The following is a 15,423-nucleotide window of genomic DNA, read 5'->3' on the forward strand; positions in this document are numbered from 1 at the left end:
TCTAAGTAATGTGTTTAGTAGTGTGTTATTAACTGCAGTCCAGCTTATATGAAATATATACACCGATGAGGCGTAACATTATGACCACCTTCCTAATACTGTGTTGGTCCCCCTTTTGCTGCCAAAACAGCCCTGACCCGTCGACTCTGACACCTTTCTATCAGAACCGGCATGAACTTCTTCGGCAGTTTGAGCTACAGTAGCTCGTCTGTTGGATCGGACCACACGGGCCAGCCTTCGCTCCACACGTGCATCAATGAGCCTTGGCCGCCCATGACCCTGACGCCGGGTTTACCACTGTTCCTGACCACTGCAGACCGGTAACACCCCACAACAGCTGCGGTTTTGGAGATGCTCCGACCCAGTCGTCTAGCCATCACAATTTGGCCCTGAAATGTAACCTTCGAGGATAAAACATTCACTTGCTGCCTAATATGCCCCCCCCCCCAACAGGTGTTGTGATGAAGAGATAATCAGTGTTATTCTCTTCACCTGATAGTGGTCATAATGTTATGCCTTGCCAGTGTATAGTTATACCCAGTAGTATAGTATTACCCAGGAAATACATCTAAACAGTGTGCCAGTGCATCACCAGGCATCCCTGACTACCTTACCCTCTCATTTACTTGCATGAGATATGTTTGTGGAAAACATACCAAACTCCTTATAGACCATTTAAAGCGTTGCTTTGAAATCGAGTCCTCTGTTCTTTCTAAAACCATGTTACATATTCTGGTGTTTTAATGAAACATGTGGGAGACGAAGGGACAGCATTTAGATGAAGTCTAATGTGTTTTTTATATAAAACCCCTACACAGAGAGCAGTCCAGCATGAACTGGTCAGTGCGCAGCCCAAGTTGAAAGAGAATCTCCTGGAATCAGTCGGCACGTTTCAGAATGACTTGATGACTTTCGGCCAGAAGTATGAAACGGTGAGCAATCAACTCATTCCTGAGGGCCACACTGACACTTTTGTTTCAGACCCGAGTCCATCTAATTGTAAGGGTGCAGGGATTTAAGTGAGTTCGGGAATAGAATAATGCAATTGACTAAATAAATCATCTTATTTTTTGTTTGAAGTAAACAGCAGACAATGAGACACTGACTAGCAGATAAACTGAAACACTTTCTTTAAGCATGATGTGCAAATAAAACAAGTACATATTTATTTAAGAACTATTGAAATGTATTTAAAAGTTAATTCTTCTGTATATAAGCAAGCAGCTTCAATTACAAAGTAATTATACCTACACAATTAATCTATTAAAGGAGCAAATATAAGAATAATAAACATTATTAAGTGAATATGTTTTGTCACCTCTGATGTTTCTGCTTTTGTATTTGTCACTAGTCATTGTTAAAATAAAGACAAACTAAAGTTTAAACACCACCCGGCCATAATAAAAAAAATATCTGGACAAAAAAACAGACAGGTTAAATTAACTAGCCAAAGATCTGAACAAGCAGCAACTATGTACAGATAATTGTCTGGTTTGAGTTTTGTCCTTGTGTGGCATGTCATCTTTCTGGTTGTTTGCTGCTGATGGTTTTCTCACTTCCCCTGTCTGGTTCCTGCAGTGATCGTCTGAGTTACACTTGCTGGCGGAGCTGCCCAGACGTTTTTGTTTTGTTTGTGCTTGTGTCTGTCTCTGTGTTCTCAGTGTTTCTGCTCTCATATAAGCTTTTTTGTCCTCGAGTCACTTTAGGCTGTGGCTTTGGTATGGTTTTGTGAATTTAAAACTGAACCAGTGATATTAACCGACCAAAGTGTGTGAGAATCACATTAGATTAGAATAAATAGAAGAAAGCCGATCATAAGAATATTATTATAAAACGGATAGTTCCGGTCCTAAAATCTGATTGGCTGAGCCGCGTTCGAAGCCGTTGTAAAATCCCCGATAAACTCACACCTATGACCGCCTCACATCATTTATTATATTTTATGTTGACCGCCGTTTTATAAAAGCAATAAGCCACTCCGCTTCGCGTCGTACCAAAAACGTCATCCCCGTGCTAAAATCACAGTAACGTACGGCCTCTCGTGGCTTATTGCTTTAATAACCTGTTGTATGACACTTAGCGATTCATATATGGTTCCTTGTCTGTCTGATATCAGGAAGGCCCGAATGTTTCAGGCATTTCACCTGAGGAGGCCAGCATCAGACTTCAAATCTTCCAGGTATGACAGATGCAGAATTCAAAATGCTTTTATTCATTATTCTTTCTATATAAATCTCTCACACCTCGGCTCGTTTATACTTATAAATATTATTCATGTGACATTAGGTGGTCCCAGACATGCACTCAAAAGCAAATGTATTATAACTGTTTCAAAAACTTACTGTAATCAATACTTAGGAATATAACTCAGGTGGGATTAAGCCGGATAGGGACTCTCTCTCATAACTGATGCAATTACGACCTCTGCTGGCTAATTGATGGCACCTGCACAGAGATGGGAAAAGAGTACTGTCAGGGTGTGTCTCTCCGTACACAGTGCTGATCCGCATTGCACTCGTCAAAGTGTAGGTGTTAAGATGCATACCGCTGCTGCCCGCTTGTCGGAGGGGGCGTGTGGTAGCTTCTTTCTCCTCAGTCAGAGCGGGGGTCAGCATTGGTGGAGAGGAAGCGTGACACAATCGGGCAATCGTACGCGCTAAAAGGGGGGAAAAAGGGAGAAAATGCATAAACAAAATATTATATATATATAAATCAGCCAGACTAATGCCGACTGTACATCTAACCATTTTATATTAAATATAATTTTATTCCACCTTAAACGTGCTCTGATATTGATCTCAGACTGGGTTTGATAACCTGTGGAGGAAGTTCACCACATATTCTTCTGGAGAACAGTTGTTCGGCCTGCCCGTCACTGAATATGATGTTCTACAGAAAGCTCGGTAATTACAGTCTGTCACTGTCTGGTAAACACTCTCCAGAAACATGATGATGCTCACTGCTGATTGGCCTAAAACATGCATACAATTCTGTATTATTCCCGTGTCACTTTTCTATTCTATTATAATGGTGTTCCTCTCTCTTATGTTATTGAAACTAGGAAAGAGCTCGGGCTTCTTCAGAAGCTGTACGGCCTCTACGATGCGGTTATGAATAAGATCAGCGGCTATTACGAAATCCTCTGGACCGAAGTGGATATTGAAAAGATCAACACGGAGCTTTCAGAATTCCAAACCAGGTAACCGTCGCGACTCTTGCACAGTGTTACAGCAGCAGCTCCTCTCAGAACTGTAAGAACTCCTGTGTGTTTTGAATTGTACTCAGATGCCGAAAGCTCCCCAAAGGACTGAGAGACTGGCAGGCGTTTTTAGATCTGAAGAAAAGGATCGATGACTTCAGCGAGTCGTGCCCTCTCCTGGAGATGATGGCTCACAGAGCGATGAAGCAGAGACACTGGGAACGCATCGCTGACCTGACGCAGCACAAGTTTCACGTGGATTCGGACACGTTCTGCCTTCAAAACATAATGGAGGCCCCACTGCTGAAACACAAAGAAGACATAGAGGTAATGCTACACTGAGGCTCTGTGTATGTAGACACTGATCAGTCATAACATTATGACCGCCTTTCTAATATTGGCCCCCCTTCTGCTGCCCCATACACAACAACCCGTGATGCTCTGTGTATTCTGACACCTTTCTATCAGAACCAGCATGAACCTCTTCAGCAGTTTCAGCTACAGGAGCTCGTCTGTTGGATCCGACCACACGTGCATCAATGAGCCTTGGCCACCCATGACCCTGTCGCCGGTTTACCACTGTTCCTGACCACTGCAGAACGGGAACACCCCACAAGAGCTGCAGTTTTGGAGATGCTCTGACCCAGTTGTCTAGCCATCACAATTTGGCTTTTGTCAAATTCCCTCAGATCCTCACGCTCGCCCGTTTTTTTTTTTATATCAACTTTCAGGATAAAATTTTCACCTGCTGCCTAATACACCCCCCCCCCCCCCCCCCCCCACTAACAGGTGCCATAATGAAGAGATAATCAGTGTTATTCTCTTCACCTGTCAGCGATCATAATGTTATGCCTGGTCAGTGTATGTAGATACTGGTGTCTTTTGCTCTTTAGATGACATACATTGTTTTGGGTTCATTTAAGCTATCCCTGTGCTAAAGTCATGCTTAGTCTAACCAGGGTTTGAAAGAGACTTGTGTTATAATGATGACCTTACTTTTCTCCTCACACTAGGACATCTGCATCTCAGCAGTAAAGGAGAAGGATATCGAGGCCAAGCTGGCACAGGTGGTTGATTTATGGTACAGTCAGTTGCTCACATTTATGGCTTTTAAAGGCAGAGGAGAGCTGATGCTTAAAGGAGCTGAGACGGCAGAAATCATCACTGCCATGGAGGACAGTCTGATGGTGCTTGGATCACTTCTAAGCAACAGGTAAGTTTCATCAGGTTCTGTTCATGTCTCACACACTGATGTTCTCATTAGAAATAACAGTCTAGACTAGCACTTTGTAGATTTTTTGGTATTGCTTTGACCATTGCTTTGATGAAGTTTAAATATAGAGACTATTCTCCTTTATACGGATGTATAGGGGTTCAGTAAGCTTAGCAAGCTTAAACAAATAAAACAGTGATGACTTCTGTCTGTTTAAACACTGGAGCATAGTCATAATGCACATAAAACTTTCTTTGTTATGGTAATTTTGGTAGATTGAGGGGTGCAAGTCATAATTCTGATGATTCTACAGATTCATTATAGGGTAAATTAGTTTAGTATTTCATTGAACTTAATTAATCAAACTAAAGTTTATTTAACTGTGTAGTGGGCGCTCTGTGTGGGTGGCACATGGGTAAATAAGATAAGATAAGATTCCTTTATTGATCCCCATGGGGGAAATTCGAGTGTTACAGCAGCTCCAGTACAGTGTAAGTAGAGTAAATACAGTAAATGAAAATAGAGTAGAATAAAATAAAAAATAAGGAAATTATCAAATAAATGATGGTAAATAAAGTATGGTAAATAATGCTCGCTTACTACCACTGGCATCCAGGGTTCAGTGCTATCGGTCAGTTCAGCGTCTACATACAGGCATGATTGGCTATGCCTGAGGTGGGGGGTAGCCAGGACCCTGCAATGGATCGTCGTCCTGTCGGGGGTGTGTTACTGCATTGCGCCTGATATTTCCAGGACCCACCAAGACCCTGACCAGGATAAAGCAATGGTAAAAATGAAATGAAACTGTGTAGTTCAATTTAATTTTGTGTTTGTACGATTTGTGTAAATTCTATTTATTTAAAGTATCCTCCAGGCCACCCAAAGAGGACGGGGGTCCCTGCTGAGTCTGGTTCCTCTCAAGGTTCCTTCCTGTATTTTTAAGGGAGGTTTCCTTGCCACTGTGGCCCTCGGCTTGCTCAATAGGGGTTTTTGATCTGTTGGTCCCGGACTTTGTAAAGTTGCTTTGAGACAATGTTTATTGTAAAAAGCGCTATATAAATAAATGTGACTTTACTTGACTAGTAAAAAACTCTTTTTAAGGAAGGGACACAACCCAACACTCACAGCTGTAATCGATCGAACCGGTTTGTTTCAATCCCAGGCAGTGGTGCTACCAACCTGGCTGGGCAACCAACAGGCACATTAGGTTTCATTGCAGCTGTACGGTTGTGCCCTTCGTTGTCTGGCCGAAGCACCTGCACTAGCGTTGCTCATGATTTGCTTAGCGTGGCAGCACTATATGAGACTCAGCCACTGGCAGGTGAATAGATGTGGCAGCGACTGGTAATCTCTGTTTGATTTCTCTGTACATAGATACAACACTCCTTTTAAGAAAGACATCCAGAACTGGGTTTTTAAGCTCTCCACATCATCAGACATCATCGAGCAGTGGCTGCTTGTTCAGAACCTGTGGGTGTACCTGGAGGCCGTGTTTGTGGGTGGAGACATTGCCAAGCAGCTTCCACAGGTACATCATTAATCTGCAGCCTGTATGTTTACTCACCTGTAATCATGAACTGCTTCATTTACGTATTATTACCTTGTAGGAAGCGAAGCGCTTCCAGAACATCGATAAATTATGGATAAAGATCATGCAGAGAGCCCATGAGATCCCCAGTGTGGTGCAGTGCTGCGTGGGAGATGAGACCATGAGCCAGCTTCTACCTCACCTGCAGGAGCAGCTTGAACTCTGCCAGAAATCTCTCACAGGGTATGAACACAGCCCCACACTGTACAGGGTGTCGATCTATTTCAGGGCAGAAGAAAACCCATATGGACAAGCGAAGAACATACAAAACTTCTCATGGTGGATGTATATCAAGCAACAAGTGGCAGTGGTGTAGCTTGAACCAGCTTATATATTGCCCATTGACCAAAGGCACGGATCAAACCTAGGTCTGCAGAACTCTGGTTTCACCCCTTCTTATTATTCAAATGATTCACATGTTTCAGACACAACCGCTGAAATTCATGATATAAAACTATAATACTGTGCAGCAGCAGTTTAGGGAAGGTCCTTTCTGTTCCAGCATGACTGCGCAAAGAAGCTCCAGTGTCCTGCACAGAGCTCTGACCTCAGCCCCACTCAACAGCTCTGGGATGAACCAGAACATTAACATCGATGCCCAGTCGTACTAATGCTCTTATCACTGAGTGGGCACAAATTCCCATACTTCAGAACAGAGGCTGTTGTTCGAGCTAAAATATCACACAGAGGTCACTAGATAGGGCAAGCCGTAGCCTGGCGCTTAGGGTACTGGACTAGTAACCAGAAGATCGCTGGTTCAAGCCCCACCACTGCCAGGGTGCTGCTGTTGGGCCCTTGAGCGAGGCCCTTAAACCTCAATTGCTCAGACTGTAGACTGTACTGTAAGTCGCTTTGGATGAAGTCGTCTGCTAAATGCTGAAAATGTAAATAGGATGTCTAACACGCTCACGGTCCAAATACTTTTGGCCATATAGCATGCATCTGTGTAGGCATGAACACAGTGTGAGCCATGTCTTTTACATGATAAATCACTAGATCAGTGCTAACTAACTAAACCTGGACATACAATTCAAAGCAAATGTCCTATTTATTTTTTAATTAATTAATTTATTTATTTAATTGAATGTAGAAAATGTCAGCAAATCACTGATTTGATGCTAACAAACAAACAAAAACACTCACATTATTATTTTCCTCACTGTCCACACATCCCTCATCCCAAAACCCTGTATTATTACCGTGCATTAGTGAGGCTTTATCTAAGCACATGTGACAGCAGCTGTCTCAAAACATCTGCATCATCAGGCTTCACCTGTTTCTGTACAGCTACCTGGAAAAGAAACGACTGCAGTTCCCCCGCTTTTTCTTTGTGTCCGATCCTGCTTTACTGGAAATCCTCGGACAAGCCAGTGACTCTCACACCATCCAGGTACGAGCGGCGCACCAGTATAAACGCTCTCCACGTCAGTCCAGCTTCATAACCATCTTTGCACTCGTGATTGCAGGCTCATCTCCTGGGAGTGTTCGACAACGTCAGTGAGGTGGAGTTTCATGTCAAGGACTACGACAAGATTTTGGCGGTGATCTCTCAGGAGGGCGAGAAAGTACCCGTACGTATCAGCTGGAGCTCAGAAGTGTGCGGTTGTATTTATTTCCACACACACAGGGGAACAGAGTACAGATGAGAAGTAGGGGTGGGTGATGTTTCCAAAATCCTTCATCTTATCACGTCAAATAGAGATCAGTCGTAGTTAGTGATCAGCCAGGATTATAAAGGGCAACGGTAGGTGAGGCTGGGACAGTGGGAGCCTAGTGGGTGGAGTTTTAAGCTGTCAACTGAAAGCTTGAGAGTTCGAATCCCGGCTCTGCCATGCAGCCACTGTTGGGCCCTTGAGCAAGGCCCTTAACCCTCTCAGCTCTAGGGGCGCTGTACGATGGCTGACCCCAGCTTTGACCCAAGCTTCCGAAACAAGCCGTGATATGCGAAGAAAGAATTTAGTCGTTCTGTACGTGTGTATATGTATATATGACAAATAAAGGCATTCTATTCTATTTTATTGTTGTGTTAAAAACACTATATAGACAAAAGTATTGGGACGCCCCTTCTAATCTTTTAATTAATGTGTTTTAGGCACAACAATCTATAACATGTGTAATAAATCAATTATACAAGAAGTCATGAATTCAACTTTGCAGCAACAGTTTAGGGACTTCTCTTTCCTGTTCCTGTTCCAGCATGACTGTCCCCCTACATGAAGAAAAGCTCAATTTAATGAAACTTCACATGCTGCCATCATCTGTACTACTGAATGGACACAAATTCCCATAGACATACCACAAAGTCTAACCCTAGAAGCTTCTTAGTAAAGCGACTGTTCTACCTGAAAAAGTCACTTTATTTTAGACAGTGTATTGTCTAAGCAATTAGGGGTTAGGGCCTTGCTCAACAGTGCCAACCTGGCGGTGGTAGGGCTTAAACCAGTGACCATTTGGTAACTGGTCCAGTACCTTAACCACTAGGCTACAGCTGCCCTTAGTGAGGCGTTTTGCAAGCTCATGGTCAGGTGTCCACATACTTTTGGCCATACAGTGTAGATCCAGTTGCCTCTTACCTTATTTGATGTTATGTTATGACATTTTTTAATGAACGATCTGAAGTAAAGACTCTCGCAACCTGTGAGTTAATGAAATAAATTGATGATAGAGATAAACAGTGCACCTCTAGTGGTGTGGTATTTTATATATACATTATATATACATCCTACTCACTAAGAGGAAGAACCAGTAATAAAGTTTTTATTTCTGTGTTGATTATGATAATTGATTTGGATGGAGCTGCTCTGATGTGCTGTGTGTGTTTACCAGCTGGACAAACCAGTAATGGCGCGCGGTCCTGTGGAACTCTGGTTGGGAGAGTTACTGGTGCAACAGCAAGCCTCACTGCACTCAGTCATAAAAGCAGCTCAGCTGCAGATTAATGAGCCCGACTTCCAGCTCCTCACCTTCCTTAACCAGGTCCAAGCTCAGGTACGCAACAGCTCAGAGCGTGCGTATCATAACAATGCGTATAACATATAGCACAGCCTTAAAAATACATGCACCGGTGATGTTCCTCTCCTTCAGGTGGGCCTGCTGGGCATTCAGATGCTCTGGACTCGAGACTCAGAGGAGGCACTGCAGAATGCCAAGAAGGACAAGAGGGTCATGTCTGTGACAAACCAGAAGTTTCTGGATCTGCTGAACACGCTGATAGCACAGACGACTCACGACTTGTCCAAGTTCGAGCGTGTTAAGTTTGAGACGCTGGTTACAATCCACGTCCATCAGAGAGACATTTTTAATGATTTGGTAAGAATATGACTTCTGTAATCACGTGATTCCTTTTATGGCATGTTTATCAGCATCTTTATCCTGGTCAGGGTCGCTGTGGGCTCGCTTTCACCGGAACCCACCCATCTCAGGACTTCAGCTATCCCCACACTCCTTAGACATAGCTAATTATATCTGTGTAGACGCCTCGCACCGCTGAGGTTCGAATCTGGATCTCAGCATGAGTGTGATAGACCTCTGCACCACCCGAGCACCCAGTCCTTTCATTTTATCTTTATATCTTTATATTCTGGCTTATAAAAAGAGAGTTATTAAATTAACATCATTGTTTATCATCATTTTTTATATTTTTGTTGTACAGTCTTGGGCAAAAAAGGTAAAAATGGAGTCAGAAGATGTTTTGAAAACATTTAATCATCTAGACATGTTACTTTGAGTTTTATATCAAGCATTGAAATCCGTTCATGAATTTTTCTGTGTATAAGAAGATTTTCCACCCAACCGAGCAGTGCGGAACAAACGGTGGCTCAGATCTTCCTTCTGGATCATTTTCTGACCGGCCAGTTGTTGTTAGGACCATTATAAGGAATTTTGGGTTGTGTGCACACACCACACACACACACACGTAGTTTACGATGAAATAAATCTCTTTCCTCTCTGTGATGTTATCTGTTCAAAAAAGCATCACACTTTTTTACCCACCCATTTTATATTCCATACAAACATGAATGTTTACTTTGTCTAGCGTCAGTAAATCCTTACCAGCGTGTTATTATTTTATATACTAATAAATACAAGGTTAAAGCGCAGTTGTAGTCTGTATCAGGAATAGAATTAACCGTAGCCCTGTGCTTGTTAGGTGAAAATGAACATCAGGTCCCTCGGTGACTTTGAATGGCTGAAGCAGAGCAGATTTTATTTCCGGGAGGATCAGGATCACGTCGCAGTGTCGATCACGGACGTCGACTTCATCTATCAGAACGAGTTTTTAGGCTGCACGGACAGGCTGGTCATCACTCCTCTTACAGACAGGTGCTTCTACTCGTCCTTTAGGAGGTCCTCGTGTACATTCAATAGAAATAACAATAATGTTTTTCTCCCAGGTGTTACATTACCTTAGCTCAGGCGTTAGGTATGAGTATGGGCGGAGCTCCTGCTGGTCCGGCTGGGACGGGCAAAACCGAAACCACCAAAGACATGGGCCGCTGCCTGGGGAAGTACGTCGTGGTCTTTAACTGCTCCGACCAGATGGACTTCAGAGGACTGGGCAGGATTTATAAAGGTGATTTTATTTAGTCAGTCAACACGGCGCTACACTATAGGTCAACAAGTATGTGGACACCTGACCCTGAGCGTATTGGTTACCCGTTCCAAACTCATTAGATTTAATATGGACTTGCCTTTCTATACGATTTTGGTAGTGTGCATGTGGAAATTTGTGTCCATGTAGGTAAATGTTGGGTGAAAAGACCTGGCTTACAATCAACATTCCAGTTTTTGCTCACTTGTGTTCAGTGAGATTGAGCTCAGGGTGTTCTACATCGGGGGAGCCAAAAAAATGGGTTGCAGAGAAAAAATTAACAGAAATTAACTTGTACATAAACGCCCCCTTGTGAAGGCTTTACGTTACATCTCGTAAACCACAGTGGGACCAGATTGCTACCATTTTTATTAATGAAGTATTATTTGTTTTGTGTTTTGTTTTAATGCATTGTTTGTGTGGCCTGGCTTGCTGTAAAAATCATGACAGAGAACATGTGAGACGTTTAAAAAAAAGTTTGAAAAACTCTGATTTACATGATACTTGAATTCTTCCACACCAGAGACTTTAACCTTTGTGCATAGTTCACAGAAGAATAGTCATACTGGAACAGGAAGGGACCTTCCCCAGAATGTTGTCTAAATGTTTATAGCATAACATTATAGCATATAGCATTTTTACCACTCTTAGTATTGTGTATAGAGAAACATGTAAACGTAATGATTAGGAGGGGTGTCCACACTTTTTGACCATATAGTGTGTAACAGCAGAATAAGTCTGTATTAAAGAGACGTATCTGAGTGTGCCATCAGTCCAGATTTTATTCAGAATGGTACTGAGGATAAAACGATCACGTATATCCACTCTAATAAAGGACTTTCTGTTAGGTCTGGCTCAGTCTGGGTCCTGGGGATGCTTCGATGAGTTTAACAGGATCGACCTGCCCGTGCTGTCGGTCGCTGCACAGCAGATCCACATCGTCCTGAGCGCTCGCAAAGAGCGCAAAGCTCAGTTCCTCTTCACCGACGGAGACTGTGTGGATCTGAACCCCGAATTCGGACTCTTTATTACCATGGTAACGTATTTACAGATGTTCAAATATACACGTGTGGTCCATATTTTAGCACCTTTGATTGTTTGGTATAAAAAGCCAATCATTAGATAAAAATGGACATGGAGTAAGTGAACGTTGTGTCATCAACATCTTGCCCAAATACATTCAACACAACATTGACATTTCAGTCATGTAAGAACAGTAATATAAGAAACACAGTGAATGACACGGGCAGGATTAAAGGCGTCCTTTACTTTAAACTAATGTGTCTTGTTATAGAACCCGGGCTACGCCGGTCGCCAGGAACTGCCCGAAAATCTAAAGGTGCAGTTCAGGACCGTTTCTATGATGGTTCCTGACAGACAGGTGAGGTTTTTATACACTGGTACTGGTACGTGAACTCATTTCCCTTCTGTAGAAGCTCAGCTAAGCGAACCCTCTGTGTTTCAGATCATCATGAGAGTCAAACTGGCCAGCTGTGGTTTCATCGAGAACGTTATACTGGCTCAGAAGTTCTTTGTGCTTTATAAACTGTGTGAGGAGCAGCTCACGAAGCAGGTACATGTCAGCAAACACACACCAAATGGCCAAAAGTATGGAAACACCCATCCTAATTATTAAAGGTGGATGGAACGCGCAGCCTTCCTGACTCAGCAGTGTACTGAGCATGTGCAGTTCATCCAGTTTCATTATTGATCAGTGGTGTATCTGTGAGATCAAATTCAGATGTTGAATGCTTGCTTGTAGTTAAATCAAACATATTTTCATACAGTTTGTATTATAATTAATAACAAAATGGGCGCTCAGGTGGTGCAGGGGTAAATTCCGCGGGCGTAGCGTACTACCGCTGGGATCCAGGGTTTAAATCGGCGCTGCTGTTGGACGTCTACATACAGACATGATTGACCATGTCTCAAAGCTAAAGGTGGCCGAGGGTTCGTTTCTGACCAGGGTGTGTTTCTGCATTGCGCCCAGTGACTCCTAAAAAAGTGGACCCACCGTGACCCTGACCTGGATAAAGGATAAAGTGGTAAATAATAAAAAAGAAACAATAATGATAAAAGTGATTAAAGCATTCGTGGTAAATTGCGCTGAGCCACTAACACTGAGATCCTTGGTGCTATCGGCCGGTCGGGCATCCAGATACAGATATAATTGGCTATGCCTTGGGGGATTTGGAATTGGGGGCTGAACAGCCTAGCCATTGAGAGGTGCACTCGTCAGGGTGCATTCACTGCCGGTCCCAAGCCAAGATAAAATAAAAAAAGGCATCCAGTGTAAAGACTGTACACACACCAGATCTGCTGTGGTGACCACGAATATGGAGCAGCCAGAAGATCAAATAAATCTGGTCAGTTAGAGTTGATCAGTGAACAGTTACAGAATATAAATAAGGATTTTTTTTTTTCATACTGGATTGTATATAATTCTGTTCACTTGTTGTTAAGAATGTAAATCAGAATATTCATGTATAAACTCTTCTCTCTCTGTAGGTTCACTATGATTTTGGGTTGAGGAACATTCTGTCGGTTTTGAGGACTCTGGGAGCTGAGAAACGGGCTCGACCCTCAGACTCTGAGTCCAGCATCGTGATGAGGGTTCTGCGTGACATGAACCTCTCCAAACTGGTGAGAACCGTAACCATTGCAGTATCAGTACTAAATGACGCCACGGAAAGGACCCACGTTGTGCTCCTGGTTTTGGGGATCTTCATGCACCCTGCTTGTGCTGCTACAGGTGGATGAAGACGAGCCTCTGTTTCTCAGTCTGATCAGTGACCTGTTTCCTGGGATTCAGCTGGATAACAGCACCTACGCTGAGCTGCAGGCTGCAGTCGCCACACAAGTGCAACAAGCAGGAATCGTTAATCACCCGCCGTGGAACCTCAAGCTCATACAGGTAAACTCACCTGAACATGTGTGTCTGTGTGTGTATGTGTGTGTGTATGTATGTGTGTATGTGTGTGTGTATGTATGTGTGTATGTACAGTATATATATATATATATATATACTGTATATGTGTGTATGTGTGTGTATGTGTGTGTGTATGTGTGTGTGTATGTACAGTATATATATATATATATATATACTGTATATGTGTGTATGTGTGTGTATGTGTGTGTGTATGTATGTGTGTATGTGTGTGTGTATGTACAGTATATATATATATATATATATACTGTATATGTGTGTCTGTGTGTGTATGTGTGTGTGTATGTATGTGTGTATGTGTGTGTGTATGTATGTGTGTATGTACAGTATATATATATATATATATATACTGTATATGTGTGTCTGTGTGTGTATGTGTGTGTGTATGTATGTGTGTGTGTATGTATGTGTGTATGTACAGTATATATATATATATATATATATATATATATACTGTATATGTGTGTGTGTGTATATGTGTGTGAGGATGTATGTGTGTATGTATGTGTGTATGTACAGTATATATATATATATATATATATACTGTATATGTGTGTATGTGTGTGTATGTGTGTGTGTATGTATGTGTGTATGTGTGTGTGTATGTATGTGTGTATGTACAGTATATATATATATATATACTGTATATGTGTGTATGTGTGTGTGTATGTATGTGTGTATGTGTGTGTGTATGTACAGTATATATATATATATATATATATATATATACTGTATATGTGTGTCTGTGTGTGTATGTGTGTGTGTATGTATGTGTGTGTGTATGTATGTGTGTATGTACAGTATATATATATATATATATATATATATATACTGTATATGTGTGTGTGTGTATATGTGTGTGAGGATGTATGTGTGTATGTGTGTGTGTATGTATGTGTGTATGTACAGTATATATATATATATATATATATATATATATATATATATACTGTATATGTGTGTCTGTGTGTGTATGTGTGTGTGTATGTATGTGTGTGTGTATGTATGTGTGTATGTACAGTATATATATATATATATATATATATATATATATACTGTATATGTGTGTCTGTGTGTGTATGTGTGTGTGTATGTATGTGTGTGTGTATGTATGTGTGTATGTACAGTATATATATATATATATATATATATATATACTGTATATGTGTGTGTGTGTATATGTGTGTGAGGATGTATGTGTGTATGTGTGTGAGGATGTATGTGTGTATGTGTGTGTGTATGTACAGTATATATATATATATATATATATATATATACTGTATATGTGTGTCTGTGTGTGTATGTGTGTGTGTATGTATGTGTGTGTGTATGTATGTGTGTATGTGTGTGTGTATGTATGTGTGTATGTACAGTATATATATATATATATATATATATATACTGTATATGTGTGTCTGTGTGTGTATGTGTGTGTGTATGTATGTGTGTGTGTATGTATGTGTGTATGTACAGTATATATATATATATATATATACTGTATATGTGTGTGTGTGTATATGTGTGTGAGGATGTATGTGTGTATGTGTGTGAGGATGTATGTGTGTGTGTATGTATGTGTGTATGTACAGTATATATATATATATATATATACTGTATATGTGTGTGTGTGTATATGTGTGTGAGGATGTATGTGAGGATGTATGTGTGTATGTGTGTGTGTGTATATGTGTGTGAGGATGTATGTGTGTATGTATGTGTGTGTGTATGTGTGTATGTACAGTATATATATATATATATATATATTAGGGCTGTCGAAGTTAACGCGATAATAACGCATTAACGCGACCTCAATTTAACGCGATTAAAAAAATTAGTGCCATTAACGCAAATTCTAGTTCATGTTGAGACTTGACTGGTAGAACAA

General features: G+C 41.5%; 1 protein-coding gene across 1 annotated transcript in view; it reads left to right on the forward strand.

Annotated features, from left to right (window-relative positions):
- LOC134320326 (dynein axonemal heavy chain 8-like) overlaps positions 1-15,423 on the forward strand; it is a 58,157-nt gene that overhangs the window by 16,790 nt on the left and 25,944 nt on the right. The window contains exons 32-50 of the mRNA XM_063001677.1: positions 819-932; positions 2,117-2,179; positions 2,803-2,903; positions 3,062-3,199; positions 3,286-3,526; positions 4,213-4,412; positions 5,787-5,940; positions 6,020-6,183; positions 7,288-7,390; positions 7,467-7,571; positions 8,827-8,988; positions 9,085-9,309; positions 10,151-10,323; positions 10,395-10,573; positions 11,440-11,627; positions 11,886-11,972; positions 12,057-12,164; positions 13,100-13,234; positions 13,344-13,505. Of these exons, the coding sequence (XP_062857747.1) occupies positions 819-932; positions 2,117-2,179; positions 2,803-2,903; positions 3,062-3,199; positions 3,286-3,526; positions 4,213-4,412; positions 5,787-5,940; positions 6,020-6,183; positions 7,288-7,390; positions 7,467-7,571; positions 8,827-8,988; positions 9,085-9,309; positions 10,151-10,323; positions 10,395-10,573; positions 11,440-11,627; positions 11,886-11,972; positions 12,057-12,164; positions 13,100-13,234; positions 13,344-13,505 (2,802 nt within the window). The remainder of the gene's footprint in view (positions 1-818; positions 933-2,116; positions 2,180-2,802; positions 2,904-3,061; positions 3,200-3,285; positions 3,527-4,212; positions 4,413-5,786; positions 5,941-6,019; positions 6,184-7,287; positions 7,391-7,466; positions 7,572-8,826; positions 8,989-9,084; positions 9,310-10,150; positions 10,324-10,394; positions 10,574-11,439; positions 11,628-11,885; positions 11,973-12,056; positions 12,165-13,099; positions 13,235-13,343; positions 13,506-15,423) is intronic.

Source organism: Trichomycterus rosablanca, chromosome 9, assembly GCF_030014385.1.
Source record: "Trichomycterus rosablanca isolate fTriRos1 chromosome 9, fTriRos1.hap1, whole genome shotgun sequence".
Classification (NCBI taxonomy): domain Eukaryota; kingdom Metazoa; phylum Chordata; class Actinopteri; order Siluriformes; family Trichomycteridae; genus Trichomycterus; species Trichomycterus rosablanca.